This window comes from Emys orbicularis, chromosome 7, assembly GCF_028017835.1.
Source record: "Emys orbicularis isolate rEmyOrb1 chromosome 7, rEmyOrb1.hap1, whole genome shotgun sequence".
In the NCBI taxonomy this organism is placed as follows: domain Eukaryota; kingdom Metazoa; phylum Chordata; order Testudines; family Emydidae; genus Emys; species Emys orbicularis.
Genome location: NC_088689.1, coordinates 102,938,760 through 102,962,549, shown reverse-complemented (window position 1 = coordinate 102,962,549; position 23,790 = coordinate 102,938,760). Strand labels below are relative to the sequence as shown.

At 40.2% G+C, this 23,790-nt stretch overlaps 1 protein-coding gene across 1 annotated transcript in view; it reads left to right on the top strand.

The window, feature by feature from the left end:
- BICD2 (BICD cargo adaptor 2) overlaps positions 1-23,178 on the top strand; it is a 152,674-nt gene extending 129,496 nt beyond the window's left edge. The window contains 5 exon segments of the mRNA XM_065407624.1: positions 1,601-2,053; positions 3,384-4,174; positions 4,176-4,401; positions 6,120-6,271; positions 22,875-23,178. Coding sequence (XP_065263696.1) covers positions 1,601-2,053; positions 3,384-4,174; positions 4,176-4,401; positions 6,120-6,271; positions 22,875-23,178 — 1,926 coding nt within the window.
- Positions 23,179-23,790: the final 612 nt, after the last annotated feature.

The following is a 23,790-nucleotide window of genomic DNA, read 5'->3' as shown; positions in this document are numbered from 1 at the left end:
GTGGCTCCGGCCCACCCTGGCCCCAGCGGCCCCGGCCCCCGGCCGAGCACCAGCGGCCCCGGCCGAGCACCGCTGGCCCCAGCGGCCCCGGCCGAGCACCACCAGCCCCAGCGGCCCCTCCCTCTCTATTTTCCCGGACATGTCCGGCTTTTGGGGATTTCCTCCCGGACGGGGATTTGAGGCCCAAAAAGCCGGACATGTCCGGGAAAATCCGGACGTATGGTAACCCTACTTCATCGGATGCATGCAGTTAGTCTCTAAGGTGCCACAAGTACTCCTGTTCTTTTTGCGGATACAGACTAACATGGCTGCTACTCTGAAACCAGAACAAACAATGTTGTCCTCCCTTCTTGTTTTTCTTTTTCCCCTCTGGCCAGCAGGATTTCACTTTGGCCCTGTAGGGGGAAGCAAGTGAAATTGCCTAGCTATTTAAATCTTTGCACCCAAAGCCAATTAAACTCACTAATGCTGACTTTGAGCCTCAGCCAAATTTGTCAGGCAGTGTTTGGTAGATGGCTGTTTCCAGCAATTGCTGGTTATCATTTTGTGTCCTGGATCCTTTAATAATGTGAATTACGTCCTAAATATACCGGTTTGGTGGTTATATTTAGAACCAAAGTAAGTAATTTTCTATTAATGACATTTGGATTTTTTTTGCCTTTCTCCATCCCATAATCCCATCCACTGAATGTTATTAGTTTTTAATTAATCCATTGAGACAACCAAAAGAAACCCTCAAGTTTTCCAGAACTTCATTTGCAAAGCAGAATTAACACAAAGGGTGCCTGGCTTAAGTCATGAGTCAGTTCTGGTTCCGCTATATTGCACTGGGAGAATATTACTGTTTAAAAATCCCTTTTTCCTCACTGACAAAAATAAATAAGATATTACAGTACTTCTGCTACTCTTTTTTCTCTTCCAAGGAATCCAAAGAGCTGTACAAACATTAATTAAGGTTACAAAACCAATGCACAACAGATAGTTTTCTCATCATTGTTCAGATGAGAAAACTATGGTAATACAGTGAGATTTCATATCGTTTTGTCAGTATAGGTTTGATTTGAAGACGTCCTAGTCTGTGCTTAGTAATAAGGCATTTTGCATACATTTATAACTATAGGGTCCTTCATCACTGCATCACAACAGTTTTAAACAGGCCATTTCAATGGCGTTACATATAGTGAATCAGGCTCACAGCTTTTAAATCTTTGGTTTTAAATATGTTGAGGATTGAGTGTGTGTGAAGTTTGGCACATGGATTTACTGATCAAACAGTTGGGATTATATGCTAGGTGAAAGAGTTGAGTGCTGCCTCTTTACAACATGGTGCAAATCATAATTATTCTAATTAATTTGGAGTAGATCAACATCATTTAACAGTTTGCTCAGAAAATGTTTATTGCATGCACTCTCAAAGGTAGATTAAAAGTATGATGTCTATAGTCATGGTGCAGGAACTAGAGTCCAGAATCTAAAAATTATTCCCCCTCCACCACAGTTAACTAAATAAAATAGACATCAGTGAAGTGTTCTGAAATTGCTTTGTGAGCTCTTACAGTCAGGCATTTTAGTGATAGTATTTTAATCATATGCTCTCTAGGTGGAGTTTGAAGGCCTAAAACATGAAATCAAAAGGCTTGAAGAGGAAACAGAATTTCTCAACAGCCAGTTGGAAGATGCTATACGGTTGAAAGAGATCTCAGAACGCCAACTTGAGGAGGCCTTAGAGACCCTGAAGACTGAGCGTGAACAGAAGAACAACCTTCGTAAGGAGCTCTCTCATTACATGAACATCAATGACTCTATGTACACCAGCCACCTGAACATCTCTTTGGATGGACTGAAGTTCAGCGATGAAACCACAGAGCCCAATAACGATGAAATCATGAATGGCTTTGAACAGAACTGCCTCAGCAAAATTAGCAATGGCAAGAATAATACATCCACTCCCAAGAAAAATGACAGCTTCCCTCCAGCCCCAAGCCTGGTGTCAGATCTTCTGAGCGAGCTAAATATATCAGAAATCCAGAAGTTGAAACAACAGCTTGTGCAGGTAAATGTCAAGATCCTAGATAATAAATCTCTGTTACATTAGCAGTCTGAGATTACTGTGGGGTAACTCAGTCTTCTTGAAAGATCTTTTTCATTCAGTTTCCCACAGTCTGATGGGTCTCCTGCAAATACTAAAACTGGAGCTTTTTCACCTGTCATAATGTACTTTTATATTTAAATGTACTATAATTCCTGTCTAATGCGATTCATAGTCTGATGAAAATGAAATCCATTTTAATTTGTTTAAGAGTCTATGCCATGAATTGTCATTTGCATTTTCTATATTATAAGCAAGCCACCCAGTGTTGAAGAATATAAAACAAGGCATACGTGAGTTGGCTAGAGCTTGCTGAAAATTTTCTGATGTTAAAAAATGGGATTTAATAAAAACATGCGGGGTAGGGGCTGGGGGAATGTTGGTTTTGACAAAATTTTTCATTTTTTCAAATTGAGAAATATCAGGGAAAATCCCTAAATTGTTTTAGAATTGTGAGAAAATGCCCACTTAAAAAAAATAGTAATACCCCAAAAAGTGGGGGAAAGAAAATATATAAAAATTTGAGGGGAAGTTAAATTTTCACTTTTTAACTTAAATGGAAGAAAGTAGCACTTTTGTACTTTCCTCACCGGAAAAGAAGATTAAGTGAGACGGGGGGGGGGGGGGGGGTTCACCTCTATGTGTCATTTTTACTCCCCCTCCCATGTTTTTTTCCCACCAAAATAAACAAAATTCAAAAAATTTGATTTAGAATTTTTTTATAGAAAAACACAAGGCTAGTTTTGACCAGTTCAAGAGTTCCCTGAAGGTTTAGTGCCCTGTGCTGCACTGTGGGGTGACAATAGTTTGATGTCTTCTCTTTTTCTGTTGCTAACAGGGCTAATCGGGGGTTGATAGTGCTATGTTAAACTGCCGCTATTGACTGTCTTCACATTTTTATTATTTTTTATTATTTTTACAATGCCCAATTGTTTCCTAGGCACTTTACAGGACAACACCAGTTTCAGCTCAGCTTTGGCTGAACGGATAATGGTTTTACTAAGGGACCCAAACTGTGGAAGGGGAAGGTAAAACAGGAAAGAGTGTTTTTGTTTGAAAATCCTTAATGGATATAAGAACCACCCTATGATGCAAATTAGTAATGGTGCCAATAGGTTTTGAGACTGAGTTTAATGTAAGTGGAGTTGCCTTTTCCACAGAGTGTAAGGGACCGAGTTTCTGCAGTTGTCTGACCTTTGATTGACTGTTGACCATTTTCTCATATGATTGTACAGAATAAAGCTGCACAAATATTTGCTTCCAGAGATTGAATGTCTGACTTTATGTATTTCAGATGGAAAGAGAAAAAGTTAATTTGTTATCTACACTCCAAGAGTCTCAGAAACAGCTGGAGAACACCCGGGGAGCCCTTTCAGAGCAGCATGAGAAAGTTGGCAGGCTCACAGAGAACCTTAATGCAATGAAAAAACTCCAAGTCAGCAAGGAACGTCAGTCTGCTCTTGACAATGAGAAGGAGCGTGACAGCCATGAAGATGGAGATTATTACGAAGTTGACATCAATGGGCCAGAGATCCTAGAATGCAAGTACAAAGTGGCCGTGGCAGAGATTGGTGACCTAAAAGAAGAGCTTAAAGTCCTTAAGGGCAAATATGAAGAGTGTGAGTCTAAATATGAGGAGGAGAAGAACAGATATGAGACTGAAAGCCAAGCTCTTACTGAAAAGATCACCTTGTTAGAAAAATCTAATAGGCAAGATAGAGAACAGGTAGCCAGACTGGAGAAGGAGCTGAAGAAAGTAAGCGACGTTGCTGGAGAAACACAGGGCAGTCTCAGTGTAGCCCAAGATGAACTAGTCACGTTCAGTGAGGAGCTGGCCAATTTGTATCACCACGTCTGCATGTGCAACAATGAAACTCCAAACAGGGTGATGCTGGATTATTACAAAGAGGGTAAAGGAGGACGCAGCAGCCCAGAGGGCAAAGGTCGAAGGTCACCGATCCTGCTCTCTAAAGGGCTGCTATCAATAGACCTAGGAAAGGCAGAGAATGGAAGTGGTGACAGTAGTCCATCTCCAGTGTCATCCCTCCCATCTCCTGTGTCAGATCCTCGGAAGGAACCCATGAACATACAACTTGATTGCTATAATTCGCGATCAGATCAAACACCTACAAGCTGCGGTGGACAGAACAACCGAGTTGTCCAGGCAGCGTGTTGCCACCCAAGAACTTGGGCCGGTAGTGGACAAAGACAAGGAAGCTTTCATGGAGGAAATCCTGAAGCTGAAGTCCCTGTTAAGCACCAAGAGAGAACAGATAGCAACCCTAAGAACTGTGCTAAAGGCCAACAAACAGGTGAGCAGGTTTTACAGAGATGAAACCCAGAGTTTTACACAGCTATATCATAAGCAAATGCATTAAAGAAAATTTGGCTAGAATGACCCTTGTTGCCATTTGCCACATGTGTTAGACACTGCAGTCATGGGTGAGATCCTGGCTCCATTCAAGTCAGTGACAAAACTCCCATTCATCAGTGAGGCCTGGATTTCACTCCATGTACATAGTCTAAGGGTACGTCCAGACTACCCGCCGTATCGGCGTGTAGCGATCGATTTATCGGGGATCGAGATATCGCGTCTCGACGAGACGCGATATATCAATCCCTGAACACGCTCCCCGTCGACTCCGGAACTCCACCGGAGCGAGGGACGGTAGCGGAGTTGACGGGGGAGCCGCGGCTGTCGATCCCACGCTGTGAGGATGGGAGGTAAGTCAGAATAAGATACCTCGACTTCAGCTACGGTATTCCCATAGCTGAAGTTGCGTATCTTACATCGACACCCCCCCTAGTGTAGACCAGGCCTAAGGGCTGAAGTTTTGTGATGCCAAGCAGTCCAGGGAGTCAAAACCTTGACATACTTTTGCATTTCATGAGTTCCAGTTTAGCTGAAATGACAAGAGAAATGGAAAGTGGCTTCAGTCTAGTGCCCAGGGAATATATGAATACATTCCTACATAATGTAACGCTATTGGCATCTTCTCTGAACTGGAATAGTGGGCTGTTGAAGATCAGGAGTAAGTACATTGACAAAGCATTCTGGGCAAGCTTCAATCATGACAGCCTAAAACATATTAGGTTATATGTAGTGTAATGGATCAATAATCATTGAATTCACTGAAAATAAAAGGTAAACATTATTTTCCTATTGAAAGAATTACGTTTGCTGGTCTTTTAAAGGGATTGTAAAAAGTATGTCCTTTCTAAGATTTTATACATACACATACATAGACGCACGCACGCACATACAATTCAAACACTGCTTGGTGATGAGAATGGTATAAGAACTTTAAAAAAAAAACAGAACAAGGGAAGAAAAACAAGTAGAAATAGAGATTTTTAAATTTTGGCAACTGGATTATGTCATTTTGATAACCATAGTAGCACAGGTAGATTAGAATAATTGTGATCAGCTGTTTCTAGGGCTTAAAATGACAAATGCTTCATTAATTTAATCTAAAATTAAGGTGATGTAAATTCAAATTTATCTCAAAGCATAGATGTTAAGATAAATAATAATTATATAGTACGTTATTTCAGAAATAGACTTGTACTCATCTTGTTTGTAATATTACTGTTTGAGAAATGTAATCCATTCTGAAAATTGGGGCAGTTTAGAAGCTATATGTAGTTATAGCCCCAATAACTTGCAAATCGAGATTAAGTCCTTAATTTATACTGTTTAGCTTTTTGCATCTTTGTTGGCGTTGATATGACTTACAATAGCATTTGACTCAACAAAGTAGTGTTGGGAATATATATACAACTAGCTAAATATCCTCAGGCTGACTGCCTTGGGATGGTGCAGCATGGTTGGAAACAAACTCTCTTTTTGTCTCCAATATCCTAATATGCAATTCATTTAATCTGTCCAGGAAAAATTGACTAGAAGTTTAACATTTCAGTACTAAGTAAATGCTCCATTATATGAATGGAGATTAAAAACTTCTTAATGAAACTCTTCATAAAGTGGTTAGCTAACTGGTACATTTTTGTTCTTCTTGGTAAACAATAGACTGCAGAGGTAGCCCTTGCCAACTTAAAAAGCAAGTATGAAAATGAGAAAGCTATGGTTACGGAGACAATGATGAAACTGCGTAATGAGCTGAAGGCTTTAAAAGAAGATGCTGCTACCTTCTCTTCTCTGAGAGCAATGTTTGCTACAAGGTAAAGAACACATGAACGCTCTTTGAAACCCCCAAACACTGCTAGTTTGTATGTGGAATAAATAGAATGTGTTAGTTGCAAGCAGCAGTATTAACCATGCAAGGATGCCATCATATTTGAGAGGAAAAACAAAAGAGGGATGCCCTTTTTCCTTCACGTTTCTGCTGTTTGAAATGTTTAATTAAAGTGACTTGCAATTATATTTTCCTATTGCTTAGGAGAATGACAGGGATATAGCATGCTGCTGTAACAAATTATATTGACTCTGGAGTGGGGGTGTTTATAATGTGAAAATCAGGGGAGGGAGTGACTAGCTTCAGTGACTTAAACTCAGGTTGAGAGGGAAATATGTTTAAGAACATAAAATGAACATTACATAATGAAGATACAGCTATAATTGAATCCTGCCGGTACAGAAAGTAATATGGGAGGTGCTGGCAAGCACTGAAGAATAGATGTCTATATATTAATAAACTAAAGAAAAAAATTCCTTAGAGCTGTAGATGCTGCATTTGGCACCTGTCTCTCATGCCATTTACAAAGTTAACCTTATCGGGGTCGCATTATTACTTCAGTGTGGAATTTGTTTCTGCCCTGCTTAGCTGTACTTTGTGGTGTTCCTGGAGAACATACGGATACATTACATGCTGTAAAAGGTGTGAGCGTTCCATTGTTGGTCTGCATGTTACTTGGAGCTGCCTGTCACTGCCTTCCTCTCTCAAACCTACAAAACAGAGGGTTGGGGGAATGTTGGGGGAAACTAGCCTGAAAAAAGCTTTATCTAAAGTATCAGAGGGGTAGCTGTGTTAGTCTGGATCTGTAAAAAGCAACAAAGAGTCCTGTGGCACCTTATAGACTAACAGATGTATTGGAGCATAAGCTTTTGTGGGTGAATACCCGCTTCGTCACCCACGAAAGCTTATGCTCCAATACATCTGTTAGTCTATAATGTGCCACAGGACTCTTTGTTGCTTTTTATCTAAAGTAGGCAGTTCCAGGTTGGTAGAGTTTTAAAAAAAACCTCTTGGAATAACAGAAGGCCATGCAGGGCTATCTAAACAATGCAAGATGGGCAGGGCAGATGTCATAAAGACCACCATGTAATGTAACTCGATAGTTTGGATCTCTTGTTCTATTTATTTAAGATAACCACAGGGGAGGACAGGTCTTTTTGTGCATCTTTTCGCTAGGTACTGCTTATACCTTTTTCTTGTCTGCTGTGAGCAATTTTTACGCTGAAAGCATTTTCTGTGCCATGTCAAAAAGTACCACGGTGAGGAATAATGGGAATGTTTGTGAGGACTCTGAGGCTTCATCTTCAGTGCACTTGAGAGGTAGTCTCTAAGGTGCCACAAGTACTCCTGTTATTTTAGCTCTAGAGCGGCACTCGCAGAGGTACATCACTCAAGTGATGATAGAGTTCAGGCAAAGTGCAGTGTTGGATAGACAACAATACTCATTTCCCTGCAATGTCCTTGCATTTGGGCTTGGCTCAGAAAGAGAAACCAGATATGGAGAAGCTTTAAGGATGAATAATTGGCAGATCATTATCCAACACAATGTAATGCCCAATACAGACTTTTTCTTCTTGTATTGCCCTTCCCTTGTTTATCCTTATGTAACCCACACCTCCCCGGGTGTGGTGTTCTGTCCCATCTAGTAGCACTTAGAGACCACTAACAGGGAGAGAGAAAAAATGAGTCTGCTCTACAGCCTTAGCTAACAGACCAGTTGGCTTTTAGCTCATGTGGTAGAGGCTCATGCACTAAGTTCCAGAGGCCCCAGGTTTGATCCTGCCCGCCCCCAACAGGGGTCTGTTGCCGTTACACTTACACAGGCCTGGAACTAATACAGCCAAATCTTCCCATGGCTAGTTTTAGATCAGTGAGAAAATGGCTGGAAGCAGGAAGTGGAGGGGGTGGGAAGGGAAAACTATCAGCCTATTCCTTTTTACCTTTTCTTTAAAAAAAATTTGTTAGGTAAAGGTGGTTGGCACTTAAGTTTTTATTAAGATTTATACGTAAGCACAGTGTATTTTTCCTTTGATAGTAATTTCCCTCTCCCACTTTTGAAAATCCTCTTTTGGTTGCTCTAAAGGAATTTATTTTCCTCCAAGTCATAGACTGATATGCTGCAAGGGGAATTTTCAACCCTGGTCTTTTACAGGTGAGAAGGTGCTTATGTACATGCGAGCGGGGGGCAGAGAGAAAGCTCTGCTGGGAGGTATAGACTATGAGATTGAGCCTGCAGCCCTGATGCTCAGTGAAGTCAGTGTGGAATTTTTCAGGAATTACTTTGTTTGCTTAACGCACTGTAGACCTGCTTGCACAAATGAGTAGCTAACATTTCTGAGATCCCATTTTACCTAGGCATTGCAATGAAAGAGCAATGAGCTGTCAGTAGGAGCACAGAGTGACCCATAGAAAGCAGAGGGCTGCATGGATAGTGATTCAGTGCACTAGCCTTTCACCTTTGAACACCTGAATTCATAGTGTATCTTAAGTCATCCATATATGAGAGCAATAATCCACCCATCTGAGAAATTCAGAGAATTGCACACAGTTACCCGGGATTATTTTATATCTAAACTGAGGCTAAGTGGCAGACTTGCATGGAGCTTGCAAAATTCCTCTCTTCCCCCAAATATGTCCCTCACTTCCATAACTACTAAATTCACACACACTGTGAAGAGTTAGATACTGGGCGGGGGAGGGGAGGGGAAGGAGAAACACACTTTTGTGCGGAGTTTAATCACTGGGATAGCTATCCAGGTTCATAGCTTCATCTCATCCAGTATGTTGGCTTTTAGTAGTGGTCTATATTCCTATTTTGGATGCTACAGCGGCTGAGATAAGCATGGATCTGTATTATCCACAGGGAACTGGCCATTTTGTAGCATATGAGGGAAGCTGAAATAATAAATAGGTGTTAATGATCTGGGCATGAAAATGGGGTCTAATTTCCTTTAAAGTAGGTTAATCCTACTAATTTGACAGTACTATCAACTATTTTCAATAAATAATGAAAACGCAACAGGACTTGAGATGTGGATGGGGGAAGCCATGCAAATCAGAGTTTGAAAAATAGCTTTTTCCATTAGATATACCCTCAGTAGCTTAATTTTAGAGTAGTAGACTCATAAATGCTGGAATATCTCCCCTCACCTAAGTAAGTAAATAGATAGACATACACTCATTTATCAAGCGGTCTTAAAATAGTTGAGTAATAGAACATAAAAGTGCAAGCAGAAAATCTATTTAAGGCCCAAGTTTTAATAATTGTGCGCACAAAAATGTGCATGCAATTACCATCCATGCAAATGGGGATCAGAATATTGAGGGATAGTCAAAATCTGCCATATTGTTCTGAAAATGGAATTTTTCCACTTAATTAGGACTCTACTGTTTATTCATGAATCAATTCATAACAGTCAAATATTTTGTTGTTAATTAGCAAACTTTCTCCATTAGAAGAAAGATGCAATAGGTTTTCCATTTAAAATGCCAAGAGAAAAGTAAACTGAGTTTTCTTTCAGGTTTACAGTTGATAATAGGAAGCTTGGATGGTTCTAAATGTTGCCATGCAACAAAGACTTGAACATCTGTTTATTTTCCTGACTGCGGTAAATGTTAACTAGACACTGTCTCCAGTTTTATTACAAATATGAAGTGGTGCTTTTCTTTTTTTTGGACCTTTTATTGGTACCATCCACTCTTATAGTTTAGCTGTCATCTGAAGCAGCTGCTGAAAGTGTATATTTCAAAATCATGAATCTCTGAAAAGTTCTTCATAATACAATGCCCAAGTTAACATTTTGGAATCTGGTGTATATCTTAGGAACATCTGCACCTAGAATTCTAAAAAAGCAAATCAAGAAAATCTGTGTGTTGTGAAGAGATTCAGTCTAAGAGAAATGGTTTATTCTTAAAATAGACTCATAACATGGAAGTATAGTTGCACAGCTTGATATAAATTGTTTATTTTTTTAAAACAAGTAAATCATTTCAAATTGAAAAGAAAAACTAAATGCCCCACAAACCACTCTTATTTATTAAAAATTTACCCAGTAGTTACTACTTAACATGTTGTAAATTGGTAGCTAACTTGATCAATAATAATTGTTTTAAAGTAAATTCAGTGTTTTCATGTGTATCTCTGTGATGAATTTATCAAAAACAGGAAATGTTGTGTACACACATTGTTTAGCTCTTTGTTTATTTTATCCAGAGAACTCAAGTGAAACAAGAGAGCTTGTTTCATACATTTCCAGAAGAATATTTGAATCAAGAGGCTACTTCCAAAGAGCTATAAAGCTGTTAATGAGGTTTCTGTGGTTGAGGGGCTATATTAGCAGCACCAAATAAGGAAACCTCAATAATGAATTTAGAGGATTAATTATTCTGGAAGGAATTTTTATACAGGAATCTTATCAAATTTAAACTTCCAAGTAGATAAAGTTTTAAAAGTCATAAAATTTGAGCCAGATATTTAAAAGCACGTACAGTAGTTGATTCTTTTTACAATTATCAAATCAGGTTATTTAAACTGTGATTTTGTAATTTATTTGTTTAGAAGCTTGAAAATAAGATTTCTTTTCTATGAGACAGTTTTCCTGTAAAATTCGGATGAGATTGAAATGAACATGGCTAAAATGTAAAGGTAGAGCAGGTCAAAATATGTTTCTAGACTGACAGTCATTTACAGAAAAAGTTACAAAGGGCTACATTTCCTAAGGCTCATTATGGAACAAAACACAATATTAGAATAGATAAGAAATGTACCAACCTTGGAATTTAAACAGAAGTTAGTATTTTTTTATTAATTCAGTAAGGAAACATGGAGAAAGAAGACTGCAGCCTTTCTGGCAGTTGCTTTGAGCCATCTGCACCCAACTGTGAATAAATCAAAACACCATGATTGTAATTCTCCAGCAGTCCCTAATACATGGGAGTGGTGATTCAGCAGAGGTGCAGGGATTTACAGCATCTGAGGCTAAAGATCAAGAAAACATGCTAGAATGAAAGTGTGGTCACAAGAAGTTGACTTGGTGAAGGACAGAAAATAACTGGCCCACAAGCAATTATTTAAGAAGCTATTGTACTATGGCAGTCTAAATACAGGGCATTACTGCAGGTTTGGGAGAGAAGCTTCAGTTATTCAGGAAAAACCCAAACCCTGATCAAGCAGGTATTAGTTAATCACTAGCATAGAAAAGCTGAAAGAAAGGAAGATACTTTGATTTCAATTTGAAGACTGGCTAATACTGATTCCATTGTTTTACTCCTTCCTCTTGTCTGACTTAGCTTGCCCAGGTCCTAAAAATAACACTTTACCGTATTAGGGAACACACCTGCACCCTTCTAAAAAAACCACTGAACCCAGGATGTGTACATAATGATCTTTTAGTATGACCCTTATCATTCCCAGGACATAATTGGCTGCCTTGTGAGTAACCTAGATTACAAGCCCCTCAGGGGAGAGATTTGTTTCTTTAGTTTGCACAAAATTACTATCTTACCATGATTTTCCTTTATTCGTAACTGAACACAGAATTGGGCAGGTCCCTGCCTACAAACACTCAGACCCTACTCCTTTTCAGGTGGGCTAGTCTCAGAAATTTTCTGTGTTGCACTGCCTATCTCTTTGCTAATCCTCTATTTATATCCATGAGTTCGAGCAAAGGGCCCAGATTTTCAAAGGCACTTGGGCATTGCTGCCCTCGCTCAGCGTTGCAACACCTAACTCATTTAGGAGCCTAATCAAAAGGGATTTAAGTGCTTCAATCCCATTGATGGAATTTAGACTCCTAAATCCCTTTTGAAAGTGAGATTTAGGCTCCTAAATCATGTAGGCATTGCAGCCCTGAGTGAGGGCAGCAATGCCCCAAAACCTTTGAAAATCTGGGCCAAAGAGACCAACCTGGTCTGCGAGCCAGTGTGACTGACACTGCCCCACAAGGACCTGACTCTGACACTTGGTCACACTAAGCACTAAGGGTACGTCTTCACTACCCGCCGGATCGGCGGGTAGTAATCAATCTATCGGGGATCGATTTATCACGTCTCGTCTAGACATGATAAAGCGATCCCCGAACGTGCTCCCCGTTGACTCCAGAACTCCACCAGAGCGAGAGGCGGAAGCGGAGTCGACGGGGGAGCCGCGGCCATCGATCCCGCGCCGTGAGGACACGAGGTAAATCAATCTAAGAGATGTCGACTTCAGCTACGCTATTCTCGTAGCTGAAGTTGCGTATCTTAGATCAATCCCCCTCCCCCCCCCAGTGTAGACCAGCCCTAAGAATACAAGAATAAGAACAAAATGCCAAGATTCAGCAAAAAGACCATAGCATTAAGACTTACTGTGTCAGGAAATAATGCATGTGAAGATCAAAGCAGCTAAGGAAATAATAAGCAAGATATAATTTCAGGATGAGGAGCAAATATTCCTGTAAAAGGGTGCAAATTCAACTGGAGACATAAAAGCAAAAGTAAAATGAGACACTTATCCATTCCAGAGACAAAACATTTTCAAACGTGGTGTTCGTGTGTCTTATGTAAGAACCTGAAACCTCAGATCAAATAAATCCGTTCAGACCATTCTGCAGAAATATTCTGCCTCTTCTTCTAACAGAAGAAAACTATTTCAGTTCTGCAAGGAGGACAAAATGAACACTAGCAGAAAAAAAGAACTTGCCACAGCAAATTGCAAATTCCCTGCTTCAGAGTGAAGGTTGCTGAATCCACTCAGCTGAGCAAGAGCCTGAGGAAAATGGTTATATAGAACATCAGCAAACAAAACCTTTCAGTGAATCTCTAGAGGGAAACCATCTTCCCAGAAGCTAACAACAAGTGAGAATGAGATGAGAATAGATGTTTTCCCTCCAGAATAAAGATGGAACAGTAATTAAGAAATGGCATCCAGCAGAGAGTAGATGACTTTGACAAGCAGTGTACAAGTGCACCTAGATGTAATAAACAAGCATCCTGACACTCCAGTACTTCATCAATAGGAGGTGAAGGGGAAGACAAACTCTGCAGCTAGTCAGCAGGAGGGAAGATGACATGTATTAGAACATGCTGGTAGGGTGAGGATAGTGCATAGTCTGAGACTAGTATTAGAGTTGGAGGAGACTAGTCCAAGAAGGCTATCAGAATAACGGAACCAGGCTGTGACTTCTACCACCCAAACAGCAATTAATGAATAATTACTGTTCACCATCGCAGAGAAGGCATCTAACTGACAGTGTGAAAATGAAATGAAGTAAACAAATCTAAACACTGGCAGAGTGGTTAAAATACCAAAGCTAATTTGGAGGCTATCCTCTTGTTCAGACATCATAGGGCCTGCAGAACATGAAAGAAGAGCTTAACAATGGAAGCTGTAAACTGAACCAGAGCAGAGTGAAACTTACGTGTAAGAGAAATGCATAACTAAATGGGCTTCATATTGGAGTGGGACGGTTTTGGAACAAGTTGTAGAATATTTCTACATTGGATAAATGCTCGGCTCAGAGAAGCCAGGTGGAGAACTGTGATCTTGAAAACAAGGCTAGAGTGGAGTCTCATAAGGCCTGACTAACAGGCATTTCTCTCCAATTTCTACAGCCAGTGGTACGGTATAACTCAGGGACAGTGAATGATCCTATGTGTGACACCTTTTCCAGGTCCAGTACTGTGCACTGCCAATGTCCTATATGCAAGTAACAAGACACAGTGGCAGAAAAAAGAATTCAAAATGTATTTGATAGAAATGGTATAAAATGCCACTAGTGGCTTCTTGTACTGATTTATGTATTTATATTTATACCAACAATGCACCTATCCTAGGGCTTAGGCACTGCTGACATAAGATTGAAAAATACAATGAAAATGGCCAACAGCTTCCCTCAAACCAGAATATGACCAGAGCTTGAAAATCAATAATGTTCTGATATCCCCTTACGGATAGCTTTATGAATAGGGTCATGACTGGGACCGGGGAGATCTGGGTTCAGATCCCAACTCTGCCTCAGCTTTCCTGTGTGATTCTGGGCAAGTCACATAATCGCTATGTGCCCCAGTTCCACATCTGCAAAACTTGGATAATGAGACTTCCTCACCTCACAGGAGTGTTGTAAATACTTAGCAGGTTTTGATTTTAACCAATGAAGGCCCTGCCTATTTGAGAAGCTGCCATTTTGATTAGCTGTTGGCAGGGTGCTCTCCATGAAAGGGGCTTTAGAATTTACTCCCCATTAAGTTCAAAATAGCTCCAAGCTTTTGGAAAAGAGCATGGGATAAGGGTTTGTATTTGGTCTAGTCTATGGGTACTTTCATGGCCCTCATTACCATAAGATATGACCATCTGACCATTTTGAACTTAATGGGGAGTAAATTCTAAAGCCCCTTTCATGGAGAGCACCCTGCTCTCATTGATTATTTAGAGTCCAGTCTTGTATGGGCTCCTCCACTGAAGTCCGAGTGGATGGGATAACTGCATTTCAGTTAGGTTGTTTTTCTCTTTTCTTTTCTGTTTGTTTTCCTTGCTATGCACTTTTGTGTCAAGGCAGCAGAGGGCATACGGATACTTATCTTTGTGTATGTGTGTGTGTGTGGTGTGTGTGTGTATTAATCTAAATGAAATGAGTTGGGAGTTCAACACCTTCCAGAATTGAGACCTTAGTAAATGACGGCTAATTTCTATAGCCCTTAGTCAAGCAAGATTCCATGAAGTCCAGTGGGAGTTTGGCTTAAGAAAGAATCACAAAATTTGGCCTTACGTGAAAGAAAATTTGTAAATTAGAGATTGTCCATCTAAAATGAACCACTGTAACTTGTCTTTTTCTCTCTACATTGCATGGTGAACTGATGCAAAATGTCAGCCATTTAAAAATTGGCGTTCTAATTAAATACATTCAAATGGTGTTTCGCTTGGCTCTAAATCTTGCCTTCAGTACGCAGTCCAAATTAGGGATCATTTTGGAGGTACAGGGAAAAGGAAGAATCTTTTACTTCTGCCCTCTAACCTACAAAGCAGCAGTGGAACTACTGTGCGTTTTCTATTGTAGTCTTGGGTGGAAGGGTAATGGAGCCACATAATGACAGATTCACCTTCTTTTCCCTAACCCCTCTCTTCCTCCACATGCCCACCCCTCTAGCAGTATAAGCACACTGTTTCCTCTGCAGGTAAGGGCCTCTTCACTCCTGCTGCTGATGGTGGGTTGTTAAGAATTTTCTCATCAAACTTATTTCAAATGTAAAGACAGAGCTTAATATGGCAGGTAGACGCTAGTACCTCTTATAGCCATGCTGCTCTTAGTCTCTGTTAGGGTCCATGTTCATTTAAATGTCTTTTAGCCACTGCTTTGATATATTTTCCATCTTTTAATAAAGAGGAAAAATTGGGAGACTTTAATCCGCTCTGCTCTTAATTTCTAATGTAGGTGACAGTTTAATCTAATGTGGTAGAGGCTAAAGTAGCTGACATTGTTCCCAAAGAGGCTTCTTCAGTTAGCTCTTTCTGCTTGTTATGCTTTACTGCTTTCTTATAAATTGGCATTGTACTGATCACAACTGAAAATGGGAAAAGGTAAATGGGTGTAATTAAGTGCAGGTGCCAATAGCTACATGGGTTGCATTTGCAAATACAGATCTTAGCACAGTAGAAGAACATGGCAAAACACATGATTAAAAATAGATCAGGATTAATTAACCATTTTGAACACACTGAAGTTCAAGATGATCAAAAATGTATGCAGAAATAAGGAGAGATTGGCACATGCAGTAAGTAATGCTAATGTTAAACTGCTTTGGAAAACGAGGTCTTTAACCCTCGAGACATTGATATTCGGCATGCTTTTGATTTTTGTTTTTAAAGAATAATTTAGCTTTAGACATGGGCATTTAAAATGTTTTTAACTTTTAGTTTTATGGAGTCCTTCAGGGATTTTCCTCTCTCTGTATCATCTGAGTTTGAGGTTTTTTTTACAGTATTGCTTATTTAAAATTTTACAAGTTGATGGTTTCCTTAAATTCTTGTTTTCCTGGTTAATCATCAGTGATAAAGTAAGCAACATCAAAGCCTTATATTCAAGGTCTGCATCATAATATATATATATATATTCTATATAAGAGTAGCATAATTCAAGTCTGTTGTGCACAACAGACTTGAATTATGCTAATCTTATTTTCCTTTGTAAGCATAAAAGCTCAACTATTTTAGTTTCAAAGGTGTGTTTGGAACAAAGAAAACTTCAGTTCCACCCATCTAATGATGCTACATTGAATGTTGCTTTGCACAAAATGTGAATTTGTAAAGAGGGAAGATATTTTGCTCTTATACCTGCAAAGCTACAAATCGATATCAGTTTATGTAAAAACAAAGTCATGATGTTAGTGTGAATTGTTATACTGCATTGATATAAGGCAGTGCTGGAGACCATGGTTTCTAAGTATACTTAGGAAAGGACTAACACTCTGTTGAAGAAAATTAAAATGGCAATAATAAACAGCCTGGGGGAGGAAAGCAAGTCAGTGGTCCCAGCAGACCAGTTGTGTAAAGTCTGCATCCACTTCTAGTAAAACCTGGATCTTTTTCAACCTGTTTAAATGGACCACTATTCTTATATGCAAAGTATCACTTCTCTGGTTCTACAAAGGAATCCTGAATAGTATCAGGCACAGATCCAGTTAAGATACTGATTTATTTCACTTACAGAATAATTTAGCCTAAAGAACCATTCAGGAGAATGGATTCAGAAAAGAGAGCCATAAAATGTCTCGTACATTAGTAAAACTCCAAGATATTCTAACCCACTCGTGAGATCAGTCATTCAGGACAGTAAGAATCCCAACTACATTTCTGCTGCTGCTAGCAAGAAACCACCACCTATATTAATGAAATAGTGTGAGAATAGGATGGGTTAAAAAAAAAAATCTCATCACATTTTTTAAAATAGTAAATCATTTTCCATTGTCAGGTTTATAATGGCATTCATTTGATGTTTAAGCTTGCATTAGCAAAAAGCTTGATGGTGCAATGGTTTTAGTGCAGTAGCCTTTCACAGGTGAAATCTTAGATTTAATTACATCCTAGATCACACATGGACTGAGTTTACTGGCCTTATTCTAGTCCCCTACAGGCATTTGTCCATGTTACCAAACTACCACCCAGCTTGGCACAACTGATGGTCTTTGATCAGGAGACGCCTAGATAATCCTCAGCTTGCAATGTTCCTGCTATTAAGGTACATTAGCAAAGCTGTGTGGGAAGCTGTATTCTGTTTTGCTGCAGTATTCTTGTTCCTAGCCAGCCTCTCGCTTTCAGGAGGATTAAAAGTGAAATCCGCCCCCCTCACCTCCTCAAAGTCTTTTAATACAATTTTTGCAATGGAAATCAAATGAATGGCTGCAGCAGTTATAAATCAACCTCACTGTAGTGAGGTTGGGGGCTGAAGTGTGCAGTTCAGATTGAAAAGAAATTGATAGTTTAGTTCTATCTGAAAATGGTCGGAAAAGCAGTGAAATTCTGCTCTGATGTTCACCCTGTGTGATCCTGTTACTTCAGTGAGGACTGAGGGGTGGGTGTGGCTGGGGATAGCTGCTCTGTGCAGCATCGGCTTCTAGCAGTCCTGCTCTAGGAACGCAAACGGTGTAAACTGGGACTGAATTTGGCCTAATGAATCGTCATGTTTTAGGGGCAGATCACATTCTACTGCAGGGGGAAAAAACAAGAGGTCACAAGATACTATGAAAGCTCCATTGGCTTACAGTAGCCCAGTTTCCAAAGAGTCTGGTTTGGGGAAGGAGGTGGTAGATTTGCCTCCTCATGGTGTCAAACCGGTGTGTGCTCCCTCTTCCAAACACCATGGATCTCCCAAGAACTGTAGGAAAATCCCACAGATCTCTGGCCATCCTGAGATCTTTAGTCCTTTTGGGCTATTCCTTGTGCTTTCCGCCTCCCCCCTCACCTTTTGGCAACAAAATCCATCTCCATCTGCCAGCATAGAGGGGATGGTGCAGCAGTTAGTGCTGATAGGGTCCAAATGATTCATTCCTGTGAACATCTCTCTGCAGGATTGCTGGAACATGCAGCATAGGGCAGCTATCCCCAGCCACACCTCTGTCCTCATTCCATAGGTGGGGAAGTTCTGCAGGGAAGCTTACATGGGACTGCAGGGAAGCTTACTGGGAGGGGAAGGGAAATGATGGTCCTAAAGGTTCATTTCTCCTCCATCCAGCACATTTAGGGACACTTAAACTTGTTTCCTGTTGCTCCCTTCCTTCCTCAATACCAGTGACAGATCAGAGGGGATGACTTGGCCCATAGTTTGGGAAGTATAAAGTCTGGTTCCTCTAGCTTTGGAGCGTTTTTTTCAATTTTGCCTTGGAAATATATCCGTTGTACTAAACTCCTTTTCCTATTTACACGGGGTCTGAGGTACCCACAGTTCTTCGCCACTCCTTCCTGTCCATGGCATGGATTTTTAAGTCTTGCAGCTGTAGTCCTTTTCTCTTCAAGCTTCTTTTGACAGAGTCTTTCCATCTTTCCTCGGTCTTTCCTTGGTCTTCCACATCCTTTCTTGCTCTCCTCTTCCCCCCATGCTTTCGTTTTTCTCCCATTCTTTTCACAAGTCCAGACCTCCTCAAGCATACTCACGCCAGCCTATCTATCACTGAGAGTCCCAAGTTTATCTTCCCCCTAATGAATTCCAGGTGCACTCTGTCAACCCTCCACTTACCTGCCAAACGCATGCAACATGCACTTTTCCTTTCAATTTGTTACTTAATTACAGGTCCCACAGCACTCCTGCCACCTTTTTCACTGCTGTCCCAGCACACTGGGTTCTTCTTTTCAATTCTCCGGATGTCTCTCCCGTAGCGCTAAGTGTACTTCCTAAGTACACAAATTCTTTTTCCGAATCAGCTTAAGAACAGCCATACTGGGTCAGATCAATGGTCCATATAGCCCAGTAACCTGTCTTCCAACAGTGACCAATGCTGGGCGCTTCTCGCGGAATGAACAGAACAGGTAATCATTGAGTGATCCATCATCTATCGTTCACTCCCAGCTTTTGGCAATCAGGAGGCTGGGGACACCCATGGGGTTGCATTCCTGACCATCTTAGCTAATAGCAATTGATGGACCTATCCTCCATGAACTTATCTAGTTCCTTTTTGAACTCAGTTATACTTTTGGCCTTCACAGCATCCCCTGGCAATGAGTTGCACAGGTTGACTGTGCGTTGTGTGAAGAAGTACTTCCTTTTGTTTGTTTTAAACCTGCTGCCTATTAATTTCGTTGAGTGACCCCTGGTTCTTGTGTTATGGGAAGGAATAAATAACACTTCCATATTCATTTTCTCCACACCAGTCATATCATTTTATAGACCTCTATCATATACCCTCTGAGTTGTCTCTTTTCCAAGCTGAAAAGTCCCAGTCTTTTTAATTTCTCCTCATACAGACATTGTTCCATACTCTCACTCATTTTTGTTGCTCTTTTCTGTATCTTTTCCAATTCTAATATATCTTTATTGAGATGGGGTGACCAGAACTACACGCAATATTCAAGGTGTGGGCAGACCAGGGATTTATAGAGTGGCTTTATGATATTTTCTGTCTTATTATCTATCCCTTTCCTAATGCTTCCTAACATTGTTAGCTTTTTTGACTGCCGCTGCACATTGAGCAGATGTTTTCAGAGAAGTATCCACAATGACTCCAAGATCTTTCTTGAGTGGTAACAGCTAATTTAGATCCCATCATTTTGTATGTATAGTTGGAATTATGTTTTCCAATGTGCATTACTTTGCATTTATCCACCTTGAATTTCATCTGCCATTTTGTTGTTCAGTCACCCAGTTTTGAAAGATCCCTTTATAATTCTTAGGGCTGGTCCACACTAAGCCCCCAGTTCGAACTAAGATACGCAACTTCAGCTACGTGAATAACGTAGCTGAAGTCGAAGTATCTTAGTTCGAACTTAAAGGTACTTACCGCGGGTCCACACATGGCAGGCAGGCTCCCCCGTCGACTCCGCCTACTCCTCTCGCAGAGCAGGATTACCGGCGTCGACGGCGAGCACTTCCGGGATCGATTTATCGCGTCTAGACAAGACGCGATAAATCGATCCCAGAAGATTGATTGCTTGCCGCCGAACCAGCGGGTAAATATAGACGTACCCTTAGTTAAGTCCAAAGCAGACTGCAATCTTCAGTAACTTTGTATTGTCTACAAATTTTGCCACCTCATTGTTTACCCCTTTTTCCAGATCATTTATGAATATGTTGAACAGCACAGGTCCCAGTACAGATCCTTGGGGGACGCCACTATTTACCTCTCTCCATTCTGAAAACTGTGACCACCTAACCAGTTACGGATCCATGAGAGGACCTTCTTTCTCATTCCATGACTGCTTATTTTGCTTAAGAGCCTTTGGTGAGGGACCTTGTCAAAGGCTTTCTGAAAGTCCCAAGTACACAATATTCACTGGATCACCCTTGTCCACGTCTGTTGACCCCCTCAAAGAATTCTAATAAATTGGTGAGGAACCATTTCCCTTTACAAAAACCATGTTGACTCTTCCCCTAACAAATGGTGTACATATATGTGTCTGATAATTCTGTTTTGTTTTATTTTTTACTATAGTTTCAACCAATTTGCCTGGTACTGAAGTTAGGCTTACCGGCTTATAATTGCCAGGATCACCACTGGAGCCTTTTTAAAAAATTGGCATCACATTAGCTATCCTCCAGTCATTTGATATAGAAGCTCATTTAAATGATAGGTTACATTCCACAGTTAGTAGTTCTGCAGTAGCTTCTCTCCTGAAATGTCAATCAACCACCCTTCTTACACTTTCCCTACTTGCACAACTTCAGTTTTCTTTGTGTTTACCTTCAAACCATGGTCTTCAAACACAGATGCCCACTCTGATACCATATTAGCTAATTTCTCTTTGCTGTCAGCCTAAAGGGCCTGATTGTCAGCATACATAGTTTTCTCTGTCTCCTTGCTGGTTTGATTCTCCTAATTACCTCCATAACTAGCTGAAGAGAAGAGACCGCACACTGCCTTGTCTCAATCCCACCATCACCTCAAAACTCTCCAAGAATTCCATGTATTGTTACCATCTTAGGTCTTTACTCTCGATACATCTCCTCCATGAGAAAAAAGGTAGATTCCGATCTATGGCACTGAATCCAGTTGTCCCTGGTACGCTAAACTACACTGCAGTCTGAGTGCACCGAAGTTTGACATGAGCATTTAGGGGCCACTATTGGATACTTTCTTCAATGTGTATTTCAAAATAAAAACTTTTCTCCTGCAAACTCAGTTAGACGGCAGGCTGGCCTCTGCTGCTGTTGAAGTCAATGGGAAAATAATCGGGCCCTTTATAAGACACAGCCTGTGAATCTGCATTGAATGCAGGGTTTTTTCCCCCTCTCTGCTTTAGATTATACATTACTAGTAGCTTGAAAATACATCTCACAAGAAGGATCTCCCTGGTGGAGGTTTATCTTTGATTTTTACGAAGATGCTCAGTTTTACAGATGTGGTAATGAGAAATTTTCTGCTGGTGTATAGACCTATTTATTTTTACAGCCACACTCATCATATCTACATACAGTAACCACACACCTACACGTGAAGGACTTCATTTAGAATTGCTTATGGTGCATGATGCAGTTTTAATAGCTCCCAAGCTCAATGAAAGTGATTACAGATTAAACAGCTCACAGGCATTTGTGGAGCTTGCCCTGCAAGATGCCATGTAACACTGGAAGGGCCCATTTTTTCTTTGCTAGAAATTGATTTCAAAACTGTTATATTGAAAACAATGATTTTTGCATAAAAAGACATACTTGCTCAAAACAAAACAGCAATAAAACACCAATATCTGGTATCTTACACCAGTAAACAGGGTAGGCAAAACTGGAGTTTTGGAATCTACATCTGTTCCTCTTTAAAAAAAAAAAAAAAAAAAAAAAAAAAAAAATCTAATCAAACAGTGTTGAGCAGCTTATAGGCCTTTTCTTTGAGACAGGGAGAGTGACTGAGCTTGGATGTGCATTGGAACATACAGACAAGGGGAATTTATTAAATGTCTTTCAGCCTCATGGAAAATAGGGAAATGAATTTATTTGAATCAATGGTAAAACGGCATTAATGGTCATTTCATTAAAAGTTATAGGACCCTTTTGTTCTAACCTACACTTTAGAACTAAAGTCCTAACTTTCTGTAATAGAATGCCCCATTTCAGTGAAGAATGAGTCATCAGATGTAACTCATCACTACCAGGTCAAGTGCGGGGTGCTCAATTTTCAGACAGAGCCACCTCACAGAGCTTCCAGGTCCCATACTTGGGTAGTCAGGGAGGCCTATAATGAGTACTTTCATATATAAAGTGGGAGAACTTGAGCACTAAATGTGGGATTTGGAGATCCACAGAAGAAGAAAATTGTGGTGCAGTGGTTTTGCTGAAGTTTCTATATAAATATGCAAACAACAGATTACAAAACTCCTTCCTATCAGCCTGTGGCCATGTCCGCTGAGCACAAAGGATTCATGCTTTGTAGTGGAAAATAGGGATGTTAAAGATTCTTGATATATTTCATTGCAGATGTGACGAATATGTCACACAGCTGGATGAAATGCAACGCCAGCTCGCAGCAGCTGAAGATGAGAAGAAGACTCTGAACTCCTTGCTTCGTATGGCAATCCAGCAAAAACTGGCACTGACCCAGCGCCTGGAGCATCTGGAGCTTGACCATGAGCAGTCCAGAAGGGTGCGCACTAAATCTGCTTCCAAAGCCAAGACCAGTAACCCGAGTGTAAGTCATATCCGGTCCTGTGGAGACACATCTGAGGGGTCTGTCCTTAACAACCAGGTGTTTTGTGAGAAGTATAAGATCTATTGTGACTAGAAGAGGCATGTAGGAAATCATATTATGCATCTAATTTTTATGCTGTAATTGTCAGCATAAATCCCCACTATCTAATGTTGCGGTGAGTTGACTTGTACTAGTATGTTGTTAAACCATGTAATACAAATGGTATTATGGTGGTCTTAACTGTAACTAATTCATACGTATGGAGATCTTATTAACAAGTTAATAGTGGAAAGGAACTTTTGTTTCCACGGTTAACATGTATGGTTTTGCTGTTTATGGGTAAGTGTTAAAAGTTTATACCTGATATACTACATCTGGTGTTACTAACTGTAGTTTGATTAGCACAAATTTGATCCTTTCCCCAGGGTTACAGCATCCTTCAAATAATAAAAAAAAAAAGCTTTCACAGGAAAAAGCAAACCTAAAATCTCCTTGTTAATCTGGTTTGAAAAGTGGTGAAATGCAACACTGGAAATTAGATGTGTAACATGGAAATGCAGAACATTTCAAAACCAGTACCAAAACTAGATTTGCCCGCTGTGGCACTCATCAGAAATTTTCTGCCATATCACCACTGACCAAAGTCCCAAAAGGCTTTTATAAGCTATAAAAGTTGGAGAAATATAGGATACATTCTTAAACTCT